Source organism: Suricata suricatta, chromosome 3 (assembly GCF_006229205.1).
Source record: "Suricata suricatta isolate VVHF042 chromosome 3, meerkat_22Aug2017_6uvM2_HiC, whole genome shotgun sequence".
Lineage (NCBI taxonomy): Eukaryota > Metazoa > Chordata > Mammalia > Carnivora > Herpestidae > Suricata > Suricata suricatta.
The window spans coordinates 23,262,700-23,282,934 of record NC_043702.1 but is presented as its reverse complement, the minus strand read 5'-3'; the positions used below and the strand labels follow the sequence as shown (position 1 = coordinate 23,282,934).

Genomic DNA, 20,235 nt, shown 5'->3' with positions numbered 1-20,235 from the left:
ATTTCAGGCAGATATTTCCATAGACAATCCACTATAGTATACTTGCAAAACTAAATAAGAGTACAAAATGAAATGAAATAAAATAAAATTAAACATCAAAGTTAAAAATCGAAAGTGCTACACACAGATTAAGACTACACATCATCACTATACAAGGAAATAAGTGACACAGCATCTTTGTAAATTCCTCTAAATGTGCAAGTTGTTAAGAGGAATCTGGTGGTAGGGGCTAGGGCAGGGTATTAACTCCTACACGTCGGGAATCCTAACAAATTCCATTGTATTTTAAAACTATAATGATGGGTTTTAAATAAGAAAGTCAAAATTAGTAACAAAACTAAAAACTCTTTCTTATGGAAAAGACACTCTCTAGACTGGTTCTTAAGTAGGATATTGACTGGCAGTGAAAGATTAAGACTGCTTTGTAAGAACAGAATGAGTTGGTTCCTGATTCATGGCTGCAATTAGAACCACTCAGGAGTGGCAGACAATAGGATCTAAAAGGAAAGCCAGCATGGAGATAAAGGAAGGAAGACTGGCTGGATGTTATGTGGTGGCCATTTGATTTCTAGCACTCTAATTTACCCTGTTCAATATCGCTGCTGCTCTCATATACTCAGCACATCTTCTTATTTAAAAAAGAACAAAACTGAAGCCCTGAATATTAATTACTCTCATTCCTATTACCTCACCACCTTCATTGTAGAATAGAACTAATCCAAATTATACCACCAAATACCTGGTTAAAGGTTACCATAGTAACTATTACTGTCACTTATGAAATGCATTCATGGAGTCTAATCTGCTCATAGTATCTTTATTAAAAATACATCGGGACATCTTAATTGGGTAGATATATTTTTAAATGATTTGTGTTCAAATATGCAGATGACACTTTTGTCCTCTGAATTTGTGCTCAACCATAGGTTAAAGAGAACGTCAAATTAATGATAGATAATAACAAAATCAATGGAGGAAAATCAGTGACGCTGGCTTGGGTTATGGTTTGATGTTCCAGTTAACTGGTTTGCATTCAAGTAAAAAGTATAGCTGTAGCTATAATCTTGGTCACAGTGAAAGTCAACACCAGTACCTAATGAACACACTTAAAATTTAAGACGAGGGTGGCATAGGACAATTATTTTCTTGGGTTACTATCTTCACATCTAAATTTTTTAGTAATTCAACTGCTATGTTAAAAGCTCTTTTTTTCAGGGGCACATATAACTCATAGTGTATTCCAGAATTGTACATCCCTCCTGCCCATATCATTCTGAAGCACACCTATTAGCTGAATAAGATAACATCTAACGGAGCTTGTAAATCAAATTTCTACCTACCCCTCACTCTACAGGTAATAGCCTACATAAAAATAATTACTTTTATTTTTTGTTAAAATGGGTAATTCACAGCACCCTTGAGAGTTTCCAGATGGGTAAATAGGAGAGATGAGTATTCTCTTGATTAAACTCACTCGGCCGTGGGAACTGTGAGGTTATTGCAAGTAAGCCAACAGTCAACTTTTGAAGAGTAAAAACTGCCCATCCCATTAATAAAAGTTTTTCTCAGCATGTAAAATTTTGAGGTGTTCCGATGTTAATCAGTGAGTGCTACTAGCATAGCCCTGGGAATTAAACACCTTATGATGTCACACATAGCCCTTACCTGATTCCTTAATTATCTAAATAAATGTGTCCAAATTATGACAGAGAACATTTAATCATCAAAACTTACACGTTTTCTTTTATGTGACAAAAATCTGTTTAGTATCTGTATATAGCTCTTGAAGATTTTGCTGTAGCCTGCATAATTTTTTCCAAAAATATATTCAGTCATATATTATATTAGTTGTGCCCTATCTTGAAAAGTTTAAATGCCTATAAAATGTAACATAAAAAGTTATCTCATGAATTTGATTAAAAACCATTTTCTCTTGAAAGCGCTTTAAAAAACAATAAGGATGAAAGAACAGAGGATTTGAGTTTGCCAGGTAAACATAAATCTTCAGAACAAAGCTGTCTCTGTAAGCTTTTTTTTTTTATTTTTAACACCAAAACTATAAGAACAGAATATGAAGGAAAAATGATTTGAGAAAACTGCCCCTCAGGGAGAGTCAAATTTTTTCCCGAAAAGTCTATACTTAGTACTTATGCATGTGTCCAAGTATACAATCATTCTACAAACCAATACTGCATCACCTGTTTTTGTAAACAGGGCACAGAACTCAAATCAAATTTTGAGAAAGTTTCAGACAGTCCATGGTCTTCCCATATTTAACATTTTATAACTTTCAATTTATGATGCTTTTTTATTTGTTTTGCTTTTTAACTACCTTGGGTATTACTGTACTACTCAATACCAGGATAGTATACATAATATAATTAACATTTATTGAGCATTTACAATATGGTTGATACTGTTTTAATTGTACTATCTCATCACAACTGTGAGGGTGATATTAGTACTATAGTTTTAGAGGAGAACATTGAAGCTTAGAAATTTCAAGTAACTAACCCATCTTTATATGGTTAGGATTCAAACCTGAGCTATTTAATTCTTAAATCCCTCTACCTAACCTCTGCTTTTACTCTTCACAAAATTTTACTTCATATTATCATTTCTAAAAGTGACTAAACTGGTTACTCTATTTGAAATATTATAAGTGTACTTATTTAAGTATGTGATAAGAAATTATAATGTGAAGTATAATTAGAAATTATAATATGACAATAGAAAAGTAGTATATATTGTTAATATACTTGATCCTGTTTCTAAGTCTGTCATATTTACAAATACACTTAGTTATTAAAAACTACGAACATCAATTAAAATCATTGTAAATGACCTAAAATAGTTAATAAACTAATCCACACGGCCAGGAAGGATCCTTCTTAGAGGTTTTCCTTCACATATAAAATATTGATATTTGGACCATGTGAAAATAAGAGCTTAGGCACCACACATCTGCCACCTGCACAGGTGTGTGCCATTTGGTAAACTACTTAATCTCTCTCATCTTTTGTTTCTTTGTCTGTAAAATGAGGAAGGTAGTGTCCATGTCATAAGACTAGGTGAGACACTGTAGGAGACACGTAGCATACAGCCCTTTAATAAAAATTAAATATAATGATTCTTTCATTTTTTACCAAGGAAGAGTTAATTGCTTGTGTTTTCTTTCTTAATTATACCAATTAAGAAAAGCACACTAGATTGTGAAAAGCGAACAGTAAAATGTTGGACATCTTGAGCTGGAGACACTATGGTATAGCCAAGATACTCAATAGGAAGTAACAGGAGGCCCCAGAGCTGCTAGAGAGACATAAGAACTTAAAATAATCTACATAGTTGGGAGATAGGAAAGGGAATCAAGAAACTACAAAGGTAATTAAGAAGACCACAGTTAGATGCTACACGAACTTATTTTTTGTTAAGTGGGTTGTCTTCACTGTCTTTTTTTAATGTTTATTTTTTAAGAGAGAGAGAGAGAGAGAGAGAGAGAGAGAGAGAGAGAGACAGGACAGACAGAGTGTGAGTGGGGTAGGGTCAGAGAGAGAGGGAGACACAGAATCAGAAGCAGGCTCCAGGCTCTGAGCTGTCAGCACAGAGCCCGATGCGGGGCTTGAACCCATTAACCATGAGGTCATGACCTGAGCTGAAATCGGCAGCTTAACTGACTGAGCCATCCAGGTGCCCCTTCACTGTCTCTTTAAAGGCAGATAACCAAAATCTAAGTCTAACACATTATCAATCATATCCAAGTGTATCCTTAGAATATTGCCTATGCTGAGAAGTGGGCTTGTGATCTCAGCCAATTATGTAATGAGTCTCCATTTCTTTATCTACAAAATGGACTTAATACCACCTACCATGAAAGTTTTAGGGAACACTGAAAATAATGCATAAAGAATACCAATGGTCACAGTGCTTGGTACAGAGGAGGCATTAAAATAGATACAGACCGATGATGGTGAAGAGATGATACATCAGAACAACGTAAGGCAGAAGGTAGTATATGGCAGGAATGCAGTTTTCATATCAGGAAAGCCCAGAAGAATGGTGAAAGAATGGCACAAAAGAAAAAAAAAAGTGAAAATTGTACTTAGCCTGTGCCTTACAGTGCAGATCCAAGAAGTAGTAAAAGATTGAAAAGTCAAAGGCCTTGAAGTGAAATATTTCCCAAGTAAGTGAAGCATGCACATGTAACTTCACCTTTTTGCTTCCTTTTGATTTTCTAAAATTTTTTAATGTTTTTTTATTTATTTTTGAGAGACAGAGAGAGACAGCATGAGCAGGGGAGGGTGAGAGAGAGATGGAGACACAGAATCTGAAGCAGGCTCCAGGCTCTGAGCTAGCAGTTAGCACAGAGCCCAAGGCGGGGCTCGAACCCACGAACCATGAGATCATGACCTGAGCTGAAGCCAGAGGCTCAACCGACTGAGCCACCCAGGCTCCCCTCCTTTTGGAAAGTGTTTATCTTTTGCTGCTATTTCTCAACACTGTATCGTCCACTCACAACTGGAGGTGCAGGTTTCTAACTTCCTGCTCTGCCTATGCCCCCACTTACTTATGTATTTCTCCCTCTGGTCTTCAAGTTAGACACAATCTTACAAATAGCTGCTGGCATAAACCCAGGAGTACAATGACATGTATATAATTATGAGCTTATATACTTTTATTCTGCATTGTGCAAGTTTTAAATTGAGAATTATTTGTGAAAGTACATTGGTGAGAGGTATGTCTAATATAGACTGAGTAAAAATAAAAATATCTTATATATAAGAAAATCAATCTTTAAAAGGTCCTCACAAATCCACCCATCTAGGTAGGTAGGATGATGAAAAGCATTTTAGTGGGACTCCTAGCCACAGAGACACGAATGAAGTTTGGGTTTCAGTGGCTCTATTTTTCAGAGACCAGAAAAGGATATCTGGACCTAGTGTGCTTGTAATAGACACTAAAGGTGGAAAGGGCCCTCAAAAGTCACTGAACCCAAACCCCACCCCCAACATCACTGACCAGTTGTTCCTCAGCTGCCTCATTCATTCCTTATCATAGAAGGTTAGATCAGAGCTTACCACCCCTCACATGAAGGAGCTCACCACCTCCCAGGATAGACCATCCCAACATTGGGAAGTGCTAACTGTGAGAAACTCCGTGATGGCGTTCAATCGAAATCTGACACCTTACAATTTCAAACAGCTGTTAATGTTTCTGTTCTCCAAGGCTACACAGCACAGTGCTAATCCCTGTTCATGTAACAGTTCTCTAACTTTTAAAGATGATTATCATGACCCCTTCCCAAGCCTCCTCTTTTTCATACTTGGCATCTCCCTCTTTCTTTAATCTTTCTTCAAGGGAAATGGTCCATTATTCTGTTGTAATAGTTTTTTTATTTGCAAAAAGTAAATAAATAAATCACACGTCCAAATCTAAGTTCAAGAGTGGCATAGTTAAATTGATACTCACAATTTCTTTTATGATATTATATTTTAACTGTGTAAATATAAAATTTTAAATTGGAGGTTTTCTTCTCCTTACCCACCAGAAATGAAGAGAGTTATGTGTGGTGCCACCAAAGAACAGTCCCATGTCTTAAGTGACTTAAAGCGTGCAAGGGACGGATGACACTCTGCCAGATAACTACTCATTCTGATTAATAATATAAGCAAGAGATATGGTTAATACCATATAAATTATGGCAATCACAAATTTTAATTGCTGTGATTCTTCAGTACCCCAATTTATAGATGCATATGACATATCATAACCCACATCCATTCTCACAAAAATTCATAGTATCCACTTTATTTCAGTCCTTTGGCCTGCCTCACTTATGTTATTTTCTCCTACGTTAATTCAGTATGTGGACACGTGATATCCTGTCTATCATTTTTAAGCCATTTCTTATCAAACTGCAAGTCAAGTAAGAAAGTACCTATTCTATTATACACTTAATTTGGAAACATGCCTTCTTCAAACTGGCTAATACTTAATTGTGGCAAAGTTAGTATGACACTATTCATATACTTTTATTCTAAAATACAACAAAGTCTTTATAATGTAGAAGGGTCACATTAAAAGTATTTAGGGATACTAACACAAAGGCGCATCAGAATGGATCACAGCATGTGCTAGAATAGAGATTTGAAGGTCCATTCTTGTGCCAGATTTTAACTCTTTAGTTTCTCTGGGATCATCTAAAGAAGGGGTGCTGGGGGATCTGGCAAAGCCAATCAAGTAAGAATGTATTTCAATATTTTAACAATCAGTAAACTTAAGGAATATGGCATTTGAATAATAGTCCTAGTAATGAAACCATACTCGTAAAGGACATAAGGATATACAGGATTTTGAAAATGCCAAACAAAAGTCTCCACATTCTTAGTAGAAATAAAAAAATAAACATTAAAGTTATTTTTCATAAATGTGCATAGGAAACATTGAAAATCATTTGATCTTGACTTGGTATGAAATCAAAGATGTCTTTAGTTTAAAACCTTCATGTGCTATATCAGCACATATACGATTACTACAGACTTTAATCAAGAGAGAAGCTGTCTGAAAAAAATTAACCTTGAAATAACCACTGGAAATATGATGAGATGAACAATTCATGAATATAAGAATTATCTCTATAGTGAGCTTGATTATGGAGAATGTAGTCTTGAGCCATGACAAAGCTCCAGCAGATATATAAATAACATTGCAACCTCCACATACCTTATAATTCACCTACGCAAGAAAAAACTTGTAGAAATGTTGCCTGAGAATACCAAATATGAATATTATTATACAAATACTTAGCTTTTCCTAGAATCATGTTTCCATAAAATGTTACATATTTTGTGACTTTTTTCATAGAAGTTATCATCATTCAAAAGTTTCACTAAAATGTATCCTTTTGCATGGTGGTACTTTTTCTTTTACAAAGACCAAAGTTTGGGTTTCTTGTTTATTTTGTTTATAACGACTTCCTGATAATTACAATGGATCCTATTCTGTTGGCTTATCTGGCAGATAGATGAGTGACTAATTCCAGAATGAGCCTCTCCACATGCCAGATTCAAATCTTAAAATTACTATAAAATAATGGTACTTCGGATTCCCTTATATGCAGTCAAAATCCTTGAATACCCAAAACTCACTCTATATGGCCTTGAAACAAAGATATTTTGGATGTTTTGATACATTTTGTTCTTTTTAGACCTGGAACAATTGAATCGTTTTTGTTTCTCCTTTTTTTAAATTTCATTTATACATATATCCTCACAGTGTTCCTTCTGCCAGTGAGAAATATGGTACCTATAGAAATGTATTTTACAGAACCTATAAATATTGAGTGAAAGCTGTTAAAACTGTGTGAGACAAACTTCATCTGCACCTTTCAAAGAGGGACTGAATCAGTTCGTAGGAGTGAAATAGCATGTATCAGATCTAAATTTGCCAAACAAAATTAGCTGCATGCCATTGTGTGTCTTATCTCGTTCTCTGGCTCATGGTGTGCTAATTCTGGCCACAAGCAATACAGTAAGCACAGAAATAAGGAATGCCCCTTTCACTAACAGTTGCATAAAATGTTTTGTCTAGTTCAATTTATCTCAAACCTTTTTATACTTTCAAATTTCATCCTGTACTTTAAAAAAAGAAAGAAAGGGGGGGAAAGGCCACTAAAGAATGATATTGGAATACCAATCACTTCAGTTTCCGTTAATTCTAAGTACATTTTTAAAGGCTTCAATTTATCACCAGAGATAATAGGGCTGCTAAATTTGAAGTTTATACAACTGGGAAATATTATTAACTGTTCAGCTGATATTTTTATATAGTAAAAGTGTTACTTGAAATACCAATCCTGTGATTGTTACTTAAGTGTGTTAATATATTAGTTAAATATTACCATATATCTGAACTGAGTACTGATTTTAATTTAGATGCATTGTTTCATTCACAGCTAGTAATAATGTTAACTATAGTTAAAATGGCCACATTTAACTTAGCGAAAGGGTAAAAGTCAAATACACATTTTTAACCCTGCTAAATAACAAATGATTAACAATTCAATGTGCTATATGTTTCAAGGGGTAGGGACTTAGTAACACAGTTTTTACATACCAAAACAGGAAGATTCCTTTAAATCACACCCACCCATTATAAACTACAGAGCTAAGAAATAGTATTACATGACCCATATTCACAAATATGTTATCAGGAAAATAGATGTATACCTGGATTTGGCATGGTCATAGTTAGAGAAAAACATTCTGAAAAGTACCTCTATGTAGTACATGTGTAGTATATATCTCTATATAGTACATGTACCAGCCAATGACATACTTTAGTGCCTTACAGTGTGGTTTTGCTCCATGACTTTTTTTTTCTTGAAGTAATGTATTCTACATTAACGGTGGATACCAACTACATGCAGTAGAAGAAAAAAATAAAAATTACACAATGATACTCAAAATTCTTAGAGAATAAATGAGAAACAATGTTACTTCATAAAGTACATAATTTTCAAACATAGGCAGATTTACTGTAAAGGTTTTTTTTTTTTTTTAAGGCTTATCTTCAGAGCCCCTCTATTGCACTGGCACATTCCAAGGCTCTGTTCTTAATTTGTATTTTATTTCTGAATTGTTTTTAAAAGAGTTCTCAAAATTGTGTAAGTGCAGGAAACTAAACCTTGGTTTTACCTCTGCTTTGTAGTCTTTTTCAAGAAGACAAAGCTCCCATGATAATTTCCTTTAACACACTAAATACACAGAACTCTGGAGAATACAATGGGGGAGGAGAAATACAATGTCACCTACAGGAGGACTCCTTAAATAATAGATTTACTGGGCAAATTCCTTCACATGGCTTCAGAAAAAGCAAAAAGAATTGTTGACCTGTAGGCAGAACTGGGTGTTCTAAGCATCTTTTTCTCACACAGTGGGACAAGTGGAGTGGAGGAGCGATGCCTTTGAGAGGCATCCCTAGCTTCCGTCACTGAAGCAGAAGGCAGAGCCAGCTGGTTCTCAGCCCAAGGCAGGCACATCACTGTACCCGACCAATGCGACAGCCAGGCTTTGCTCCCACATACTACTTCTTTATGTCTCTATTTCCTTGTCTACAAAGCAGGAACAATAATCCCTGACTCAAACTCTCTTCTCAATCTTGAAGGAAAAACAATCCAGAAAGTTCTAAAAGAATTCAGACAGAAGTGCTAATGTCTCTATCCCCAATTCTCTCATTATTCTGCAGATGGTTAGATAACTTTGAAAGTTACATTAACTCTTTCAAGCCATTATAAACTAAGGTATAATTAGAGTACTGCAGTGACTTAGCTTGACTTTCTTAGAATCTGGAAATTGGAGAATAAATCTCTGGAAGAGCATTTTTCACTCATAGAATTTGACTCAATAAAGACTATCATTTCACTAATTTTCAGAATGCAGAATGGATCATCTAAAAGAGCTGCTAAAAGAATCCCAACTACCTCTCATTCAGTTATGCTGCAAGTGCTTTCTTCAAAGAATACTTTTCAATGGTAGGCATATGTCTGGTTGTCTATTTTAAGATACTAAGAAATCTCAGTTATAAGAGTTGTATTATCACATATATCTAGGAATAGAAAATACCACATTCTGTCCAGACCCTTTTTTTTTCCACAAAATACTTATCAGCATCTCTCTGGAGGCAAATATGCCTTCCAAATGTTTAGAAAATCACTTAACATATTTTTATATTGTGTTTTATTGGTCTCATCTGTCCTTTAAAAGAAAGGAGAAAGTTAGCATTCTAAGCTTCTTATATGCCCTCCTGTTCCTAAGACTGTCCTGAAATACTTTGATGGATCAGTACATGCTTATTGCTCAAAAACTTATCAAAATATTTAAAGGGAGATAAGAAATAGAACTTAATGGCATATAAAAATAGTGGACTACAAAAACAGTTACATGTTTAAGAATGGTATTCACATATATTTAACTCCCCCAAAAATAAAACCAACAGAAATACTTTGTACCATATTATAAGCAGACTCTAAAAATGGGAATGGGGACAAATGATATATTCTTGGAAACAATCCATTGAAAGAAATACCCTAGGAAGCTCGAGAAAGCGACTAAAGAAATTCCCAGGGTAAATATGCCTAATATCTATTATTAAGAATTCTATAATTATATTTTTAGAACAGCTTACTTTGTGCATTATATGGTTTAATTACAAATAATAGCCATCTGTGAATGAGCTGAAAATTGTTTCAGTAAATGTATGTTATTTTTTCATTTAAAAAATATTTTTAAAGAGCTTACTATATATGTAGCACTGCATTAGGTTCAGCAGGGGATTAAAAACTCTTGCTCTTAAAAAGTTAAAACTGTAGTATGGTTAAGATTAAGTGCCAAATTAAGTAACAGAGATAAGGATTATAGGCTATTCAGAAAAAAAAAAAAAAAGAGGCAAAGAGGTATGATAGAATGCTGAACTGAAAAGTTTCAACAGTTTGAACAAGCAGAGGCACCAAGTGAACCAATTTGAGAGAAAGGGTAAGAGCAGACAACAAGCAAGGCTCCGATGTGGAATACTGACTAGGTCAGCATGGTTCTTAGAATCCATCTTAAGAAAACCCTTAGGAATGGATTTTTACAAATCTGAACACAATTTAGTAGGCTTTGAACTTTACAATGGGAATCCACTGAAGGCTTCCGAATAGAAAGCAGGATAATGAAGGTATTATATTAGAGATGGTCATCTGGCAATGACAAGAAGAAAGTCTTAGAGGTAAGAGGACATGGAACAAGGAAAGTAATACAGGGGACCCTGCAATAGCCCTGCTCTGAGGTTTCAAAAGACTAGATGGGGTCAATTAAAATCTTAGGAAAAATTTTTTGATAAGCTGTGTAATCTAATTCCCTTTTTTAAAAAAAGTGTCTAACTGCTTTAGTTCTAGACAAAATGATAGGATAAAAGGAATTCCTAAAAACAAAAGTGTGTGACTAAAAAAAAAATACTGTTTCTGTTTTATTTTTCTTTGGTTTTTCATAGGTCCCTATATAATGAAACTCATATTCTCGTATTCTCTAAGCCTGTGGGGAAGAATAGAAAATAATGACAAAGACAAATTTTAGTAAAAGGAAAGTTCTCTTCTACAGAGAAATAGTCACTACCATCCATGATCTCAATTAGGCATTCACCTGCTAGGGATGGTGACCCATCCTGAAATACAGGACAGTACAGCTTATCACTTACGCTATAACCATACTAGATAATGGTCACGGAACCTGGAGAATCTAGTGCCAATTCTTTCAGTCCTAACCAGCCTAGCCACAAGATACCCTTAGCAGATCAAAGAAGACCAGAAGATGCATCTATTTAAAGCAGGTTTATAATACCTACTTGTATCCTAAAGGCTTAAAACCTGAATGTCCACCTATACCAGATGTATATAGGGTGAGACATTAGTAAAGGTCAGATGAGTAGTAAAAAGGTAGGTGAAACTTATTATTTACAAGTCTGATCTTTCTGGGAAATAAACAAGTGTTTATTGTACCATGCAGCATCTTCTCTTTTAACACCTTTAGGCTGTATTTCAAATGAAATATATGTAAACATTCATACAGTCTTAATACCTATTACCCTAATTCCCTAGAGTCAGAAACTGAGTCTTGCATATTCTTACTGGTGTTTAGTATGCTTCACTAACCCCTACAATATTGGAAATAACGTGATTAACAGTAATGACCCTGAGCTATATATCTCATGGGAGAGGTTTAATGATGTTACACAGGAAGTTTCATGGTGTGTCTATGTTAATGTTTTACAGGGGGTCCATTTTCATCTCAAATTCCTAACAGAAATTGACTCCTCCTGCCAAAACAAGTTTCTAACTTCCCTTCTGTCACTATGGCCCATGAGAATGCTGATTATGTCCTAGAAAGCACTGACGCTTGAGGGAAGACAGAGGTAACCAGAAAGAGTTAAGGTTAAATCAACAAAACAGCAAAGTAACAAGGTACAGAGGCAGGATCTTAAAGAAGGCAACTAGAGGGAGGCAAATGTGCCACATAAATACATTTATAAAGACTTAGTACTTAAAACAAGTTTATATACTTGTTCAAAGAATATAACTGATCTTAGTAGGGATATGAAGAAAGAAGGCAGCCCAATATATACTGGAAAAGAAAAAGAGCCTTAGTCCAAGGATGGGCCTAGAAGAATCTGAAATATTCCCACATATTTGCTGGTTAAGGCTCCCCACCAACTAAATGGTGATGAAGTACTCATTGTTTATTCTTTGTAAGTCATTTTATTTAAGCATGTATATTACTTAATACAGAATAGAGATATAACCATTCTCTACTTACTGCTCATCGTCATAAAGTCCCACGTAAAAGAATACCTCGTATACAGATACAAGTGTGAACTACTCTTATTTGACTTTCAAAGTCAAATTCTATATATAGGTCTTACCAGATCCTTTTATAGATCCTCTTACAGAACTATGTCTTAACATAGTTGTTTTATTTTTTTGATCTTAATATGTGGCAAGCTATAAATGCAATCAATGATTACTTCCTAAATATAAATTAAAGATGCTGATGATTCCACAGTCGTCCCCTTGAAAAGAACTCCACAGTATGATAGTTAGGCTTATTGTTCCAATCCATTTGCTTTCATTTCAATTTTGCAATTTCCCTTTTAAAGCAGCACAACTTTGTATGTGCTTATTCCTTTTTTTAAGTGTCTGCAAACTTCTCAAGTCCTACATGTGTTAAGGAAAAGGACAGTGGTGGCAGAAGCTGCCAGCCAACTTATATCATCGCACTTGTCTGTGCAACCAGTTTCTTCCTCACTTAAAAAAATGATGGGATGGCACTGGACCAGTAGTTTCTAAACAGTGCTAGATTTCTGTGAGGCAAACACAGGGGAGTAGAGGCCGGAATGGAAAGAAAGTGGGGGAGTGACAAAGTCAGGGACAAAGCTGGCATCTAGCTCCAGCTTTAACAAAAGCAGCTCCCCGTTTCCCTTCTTACCTGTTTTGAGATACCAGGGCTACACACATAAATACACTTGAAAAGAGGCCCATTAAACAAAATCAATGAAAAACCAAGAAAGGATTTATCTTTCTAAAAAATCTAAACATCATTTTTCTAACTGAATCATTTTTTAAAAAATTCAAGATGTGAAGCATTTAGGTATCACTTTAGCTATACTAATAGAGATAGGGGAAATTGAGACACAGAGCAAGAAGTCTAACCCAAGATCACATATAAAGTGATTGTATGACCAGCATCCAATTCTTCTAACTCGCATTCTGGTGCTTTATTCTGTATCACCACACGTTAGCAGAGCTGCTGCACCACTGCCCACAGCTCAAGCGTGCACCATCCCCATCCAATTCTGTGTGGCTGCTGCCCCCTGGATTTGTGCAAAGCAACAGGCCTGCAGAACAGTCACTCAAAATGAAAATAACTGTAAAACAATTACTGTATGTTCAAAAAATACACACTTTACAATTAGGCCCCATATATTTCACTTCTATGTCATAAAAGTGAGACAGTTCTTTTCCCTCTTAAAAAATTAATACAAATAGAAACCACCAGTGTCAGTATCAAACATGGAAACGAGAAAGTGACTTTAAAGCTTTGATTAGAGATTTGGAAAATAGGTCAATTTATTTAATAAACATGTCAGAATTATCAACAACTCAGAGGGAGAGAAAAAGCCATATACAATGAAATCTAAAAAGACCATAGAGCAATTCTGGAAAGTAATATTTCTGGGAAATGAAATTCAAATACAAATGTTTTGGATTTAATAACCTCTTTATTTCAGTTGGACAGGTGTTCATCTGATAGAGATAGTCTGCTGAAAGTTTACATTATTTATGTATGTGCATACCTTTTAAAATATATCTATTGTTACTGGAATATATCTCAATATTATAGAAGACTTTAAAGTGATTTTTCAGAAAACTGCTATACAATGGAGAAACAAAGTATATCACAAGCATTTCCCCCCCTCAGGCACAGAAGCCAAGTCACAAAGACGTGGAGTGAGTTGCTCAAGGTATTAATAGGAAACTGGAAGCACTGTCCTACAATGTAGATATTCTGATTTAAACCACCCAGCTATGTCCTATCTCACACTTAACCACAAAACCCACAGGTAATGTTTCCTTCAAATTAGGTAAAAGAGCTATGGTTCAGGACACATTGATCTAGGACCATTCATTAAAAAAGAAAAAGAAAATTAAGAAACAGTCAGTATAAACTGTAAACTCCAGTCAACAACTGAGAACTTGAAAAGGTTTTACACCAACTGCACAAGAGTGAATATACTTCAGAAAGTGCATATTAAAGATGCAATTTTGTTCCACATGGTCAAATGTAACATAGAACATTCCTAAAATGACATAACCTGAAGAAAAGTTTACAATTAGATTCTACCTTGAATGCATACTGAGATCATTATAAAAGATAACAGCAGCATATGTGTGACAATTAGTTTATAGAACCACTGCAGGCCTGAACATGTACAAGCTAATGTTAATGTAAACACTAGCATCTTTATAAAGCAGTATCTCTCAAACGGTGAAATCAAACAGCAAGTACCAACAAGTCTGCAAGTAACAGAACATCTTTTTTGATCATTTGCTTCATTTATGTTTTAGGCACTTACAAATTACACACAGATATCCAACAGCGGCAGACTACAGTAAAATAAAGCAAAAATTTGTTGCTATTTTTAATTTGTTAAATATTCTTAATAACTGGCTTCAAATCATATAAGCATAATACCACTTTAAAGCATTATAATCTTTAAGGTACTCTAATTCAATTTATTGTCTAAAATGTACACTTTACATAGTCATTAATCTCAAGGTGACTCTAATCACAAGGCATCAGAGAATATTTAGAGAGCACAATTCCATGCATCCCTGATAGTTTTTAGTAGGAGTCTACCTTCTTTCCTTGGTCAAGAGAGGAAAAGAGGAAAGGAGATTGGGGAACAGGGACTTCTCGGTAGAAAAATCTGGCCTTGGAGTCAGGGTTTCTGAGATGTGCTAGTGATCTTGGATCGATGCCTTTTTCTTTTCTTTCAGGAATAAATCTGCGCAATGGAATGGCTTGCAATTGTCCAGCCAACCAGCCATATCAGATTTATCAGAAAGAAAGAATGAAAACTAGCTCAGAGGACTCCTGCAGTGGCTGAGTGGCAGATTGCTGGGAAAGGCACACAAGAAAAGAATACACTTAGGGGTGGAGGGGAAAATATATATTCACAAGGGTAAACTCAATAAATAATAAGATGTAAAGAAAGAATCTATAGTCATGGAAAGGGTGAATGCATAAGACATGATAAATAGCACTTCTATTTAAGAACTTAAAGGGATGAAAGCTCATGAATACTAAATATTTGAATCCACTTTAAGGAGGAAATATGATTTTTCCCTCAAATTAATGCAAACTCTAAAAATCAGCCAATTCAAACTTACTGTGTTCAGGTTAGTGTAAAAAATACATAAATCTTCTGTAAAGTGCATGCCCTGGTAAATATTCTAACATAATTTCTTAATTAAGGCACATTTCCAGCGACTTAATGAAAATATATAAAGCAGTAAGTATTGATTTTCAAAAAAAAATTGACCTTCTATGCATGAATGATTAAACTAAAAGCAGTTTGGTTTAAGAGGAAAGAATCAGAAGATGAGGAATCACGACACAACCAGTCATACCATTTTCTCTAACAGTCCCTACTATAGTACTTTCAAGTGACCTGTCATTATAATAGGGATAAATTTGTTTAGAATCATTCTGAAGAAAAAAGTACTTCATCTAAAAAGATTCCTTTTACATAGACTAAAACTTCAAACTTAAAAGAAAAAAAACAGTGTACCCCATGGGTGTGCTTACAGTAAACATGTGTAGGAAAGAGGTCTGATTTTTAAAAAAAAATATATTTAATATCTTTTTTCATCACTTATCTAAATTTTGTTAACTTTTTTTATTCTCAAATGTGTATTAAGAAATCAACCCTAAGTTTGGAGATATATCTTAAATATGTAGGAAAAAAACGTATGTTATTTTATAGAATGAAAACCAGGACTAAGTTACTTGCAAATAAGAATTGGAAACTGAACTTGTCCATTTCACATCTACTGTGGTAAGAGCATCACTTCACTACTATATATTGTATTTCAATTCAAAGGTGATGTTAGCTTTCAATCATACCAGGAAACCAGAAATTTTGAAATTATTCCTTTTGGTACTGAAGGCTTTATAATGGTCATATAAAGGGCCTTTGGCTATAATATTTCAGATAAAATGAATTACTAGAAATGAGACAAAGTCCTCTAGATTTATTTAAAAACTGTCTTCTCTAAAGCTGATTTTCCCCCCAACCAATAGAAGTATATACAAAACAGGTCCTCTTCCATTACAATTATTTTAATAAATATCTTAGATCTATACAACAGAATCCTCCCCCTACCCATATCTTTATTCTGTTCACATAGAGCAGTAAATAAGGTGCATTCCTTCTGCTTCTTAAGAAATTAGCATTTCAAAAATATGCCACTTTCCCCTGAACTCCAAGCGTGTCTAATAATGCGAGAAGCAGATTGTCTTCCCTCGTTTCCTTAATTTGTTTCATCTAAAAGCAATTCACTCAACATCTTGTCGCCCTCTGGCAGCTTAGTTTACTTATCCGCACTTAATTTCTCATTTGGACCAAAACAAACTCCTCCAAACTGCTACTGACTGCTAACCGCGAGAGGGGAGACACGCAATATGTATTTACTTGGGAACATACAGCTTCACATACACAGCCACAAACACAGAGCCTCACTCCTACTGCAGACAGTAACTTGGTTTTATAAAAGCACTATATTAAAACCAGCTGAACTTTCCTTGCGAGGTGTTGCAGGGCGGGGGTGGGGCAGGGTGAAAAGAATTCCCCATGGGGCATTTACAGTTTCCAGTGGATCACCTTAGCATGGGTGTTGCAGTTATACCAGGGATGCACCCGAGAGCTTTTCTTTGTGCGGCCCTTTCATCTAGATCACTTTGTGTTTTGAACAAGTAAGGCTCGCCTTTGTGCCCCTAGAATTTCAAGTACAGAGTAACACACGGAACAACAATGGCACGCTAATCCTCGCGCTCTAAATGGGCTCACTTGTGGGTCTGACAATTCGCGGGGGGGAAGCGAGAAGAGACCAGCGAGGGCGCGAGGCGGTGTCGCCTGAGACGAGGAAAAGGACAGCTGCAGAACTAATTTGGATTACATTCTTTGCAGAAATTCTGAAAAGGGCTTTTCGGCATAGCTCAACCCTGAGCCACACAGTTAATACCAAATTGCTGCGGACTCAGAGCCGGGTCCCCCAGCGGCTGAGGCTGAACCAGACAGCCCCCAGTAGGTTGCCTCGTAGAAATTCCTCTCGGCTAAGCCTGCCTGTCGGTCGCAACTGCTTTTGAATGGGTCAATGTGCATAATCAACCCATTGAGGGAAAATATGAAGGGACTTGGAGTGGGGAGGGAGATAAAAAGGGATGTATCTAAGAGGCCGCTTGGAATCTCAAGTCCGTGTTGGTGTAATTCCGGAGGTGGCTGGAGCGCAGGACCTGGTATGCATGAAGAATTTCGGAGTATTTGGGAGGGTGCAAACGGCCAGTACAAACGGCACACATCGGTGCCATTCGAAGGTCATTTTGAAAGGCTTGATGACTGTAACTTGTTATTTACTAGGCGTGGAGGGGTAGGCGGCAGCGGCGGAGGCGGAGCGGGGAAACTACAGCGCTGTTTTCTTGGTGAGGTCAGAAGGACACCCTCCGGGGGCCTAAAGGTCTCCTACCGCCACTCCCGAGGGTTTTCTCTTCTCTTCTCTAGCTGCCTCCCACGTTCCCGCGCCCGGATGGTTCCGGAAATCTCCCTCGCTCCCGAGAAAGCCCCCTTTGGCTGCATCTGACACCGGTCCTCCGTCCTCCCTGGTCCCACTTTCATCCCCAGGAAACTCAAGCGTCAGAAACTTTGAGCAACCTCGCACTGCAGGTGCTGTCATTAGCCCTGCCCGCCGCCGCGCGCCAGCCCCACCGCGAAGCCTCTCGGGGGTCAGTTAGCCTTCTGCCTGTCCAAGTACCTGGGGCTCGAGCTCTCCAGCAAACAGTGGCAGCGCAGTCGCGCCCGCTTCGGGTTCAATCAATTCACGCAACGGGTCGGCTCGGCAGCCGCGCCGGGCAGTAAACGGAGAAGTTGGAGGGACTCCGGCCAATAGCAAGTTGAACTACAGGAAGAACTCTTCCTGAAGCCAAACACCGCCACCGACGGGAAGGCCGGGCTCCCGGCTCAAGTATGTCAGTCCTCCCCCCTTCCCCCACACCCCCTTTTTTTAAGAGAGCACGCAGGCAAGCAATCTCCCTCGAGTCAATGGGGCGAAGGCTCGGGGTCGCCGGCGTGGGAGGCCCGGAGTTGTGTGTCCCCCGCCGGAGGCGCGCCCTCCCGCCGCGCTCCAGCTGCCCGGGCGGGGCTCGGGAGTCTGACCCCGCCAGCCCCGGCGACCGACCGGGGACGCGGCGGCCTCCGGCAGCACGCACAGGTGCAAAGCCCCGCTCTCGGAGCCCCACTCGCCGCAGTCCTCACGCTCTCCAGAGGCCCAGCTGACACCGCCCGGGACCCCAGCTCTTCCGAAGCCCGGCCGGTGCGCGCTTCGTCGAAGCTTTCACTCTCCCCGGCCCGGACGGCGAGGGGACCATCTCCTCTAACTCGGGAATTTTGTCTCCCACGTCCCTCACCACAGGCGGGACAAGAAGGGATCCCGCTTAGGCTCGGAGAAAACGCGCGAGAAAGAAAAGAAGGGGGGTTAAGGAGAGAGAAAACAGGGACAGGGACGCAGAGCGATACTTCATAATAAATAAAACAACAGGCACGCAAAAAGGTTAAGTTCGGGGTTAGAAAGAGGGGCGAGCGAAAGCCCACGGAAGAGGCCCGGGTGGAGTGGTCCCTCGGTGCCTGCGAACCAGCGGGACTCACACTGGCGGAAGGGGGCGAGGGAGCCACCCGACGCCAAGGCGGCGGCAGCAGGTTCAACAACTGGAGCGCGAGAAGGAACCGCGCACGACCCACCTGACTGAGAAGCGTTGGGCTGGACGGTTCCCGCCGCCAGGAGGAGGCTCACCCAGACCCACAGTCCTGTCGCCAGCTTCATTTTTTGGAAGTCTCAGATCCCGTGCTGACAATTACATGTCCAAATGGCATATCCCCTTTCGGGCACGCGGAGGAGATCCCTCAGCCAGGCGCGCCTGGGGGCGCGAGGGGGACTGGCGCGCGACGGGCGCGGTGCACCGGCTCCGAGCACGGGCGACCGAGTCGGTGCCGGCGGGTCCAGGGCCGGGGCCCGGAGGAGGGGGTGAGTGTGCGCGCTTGGGTGGGAGTGTGCGGAGTGTGTGCGCCTGGTGCTCCGCGCCGGACTGTGCAGCTATTTCCCTGTGTGAGCCTTCGCTAGCTCGCTCCGTCCTGACTTTCTCTCCCTGGTTGGTCAACAATAAAAAGGAAGGGGGAAAAAGGTTTCCAAAAAAAGTTGATTGCAAAGAGGCGGTAGGTTTCCGGCCTCTCCCCCAAGCCGGGCTATGTTCGGCTCCCTTTTCAGTTTCCTTGCACCTCCAGTCCAAATTGGGAGGGGAAGGGGGGGTTAGCTTCTCGCTTCTCCCCCGATCCTGTCCTTTTTCCTGTCAGCTTTCCTCACACTTGTCCGGCGGCTGCGGTAATTAAAGCTCCGAGCGTCATTTCCAACGCTCCGCGGTCTCCAGCTGCAGCCCCACAGAGAAATTAATAAGACTCCGGGAGGGGGGGGGGAAGGTGGGGGGGGCGGATAAAACAACCCTCCACGCAACCAGGCTGGCTCTGCTCGGCCGCGAAAACCCCGCCCCCGCTCTGACCCAACTAGCCACGCCTTTCCCCCCGCCCCCCATTCCCCAAAGGGGAATCTTATTGGCTCAGACACTCCCCAAAATCCTCAGTCTCAGGAGTTGGGAAAACACCTGTCTGGGAGCGGGCGCGTGCTGGTGGGGGCGGAGAAAGCAGGATTTAAAGGGCTCACCCGAGACTACCAATTGAAACTGAGGCCCAAGACAGCTGGCCCGCGGAGTGCGGAGACCACCGGAGAAGTTGCTTACAGAAGAAGAAGAAAATTATTTATTTGTTTTGTTGTTAAACAAGAAAGTCACCATTTTCTCTATTGCCCCACTGTGCTCATCC

The 20,235-nt window shown here is 38.9% G+C and overlaps 1 protein-coding gene across 1 annotated transcript in view; it reads right to left on the bottom strand.

Annotated features, from left to right (window-relative positions):
- Positions 1 to 19,216, bottom strand: part of ERBB4 (erb-b2 receptor tyrosine kinase 4) — a 1,103,571-nt gene extending 1,084,355 nt beyond the window's left edge. Inside the window, exon 1 of the mRNA XM_029933912.1 lies at positions 19,105 to 19,216. Coding sequence (XP_029789772.1) covers positions 19,105 to 19,186 — 82 coding nt within the window. The 5' untranslated portion in view covers positions 19,187 to 19,216. The remainder of the gene's footprint in view (positions 1 to 19,104) is intronic.
- Positions 19,217 to 20,235: the final 1,019 nt, after the last annotated feature.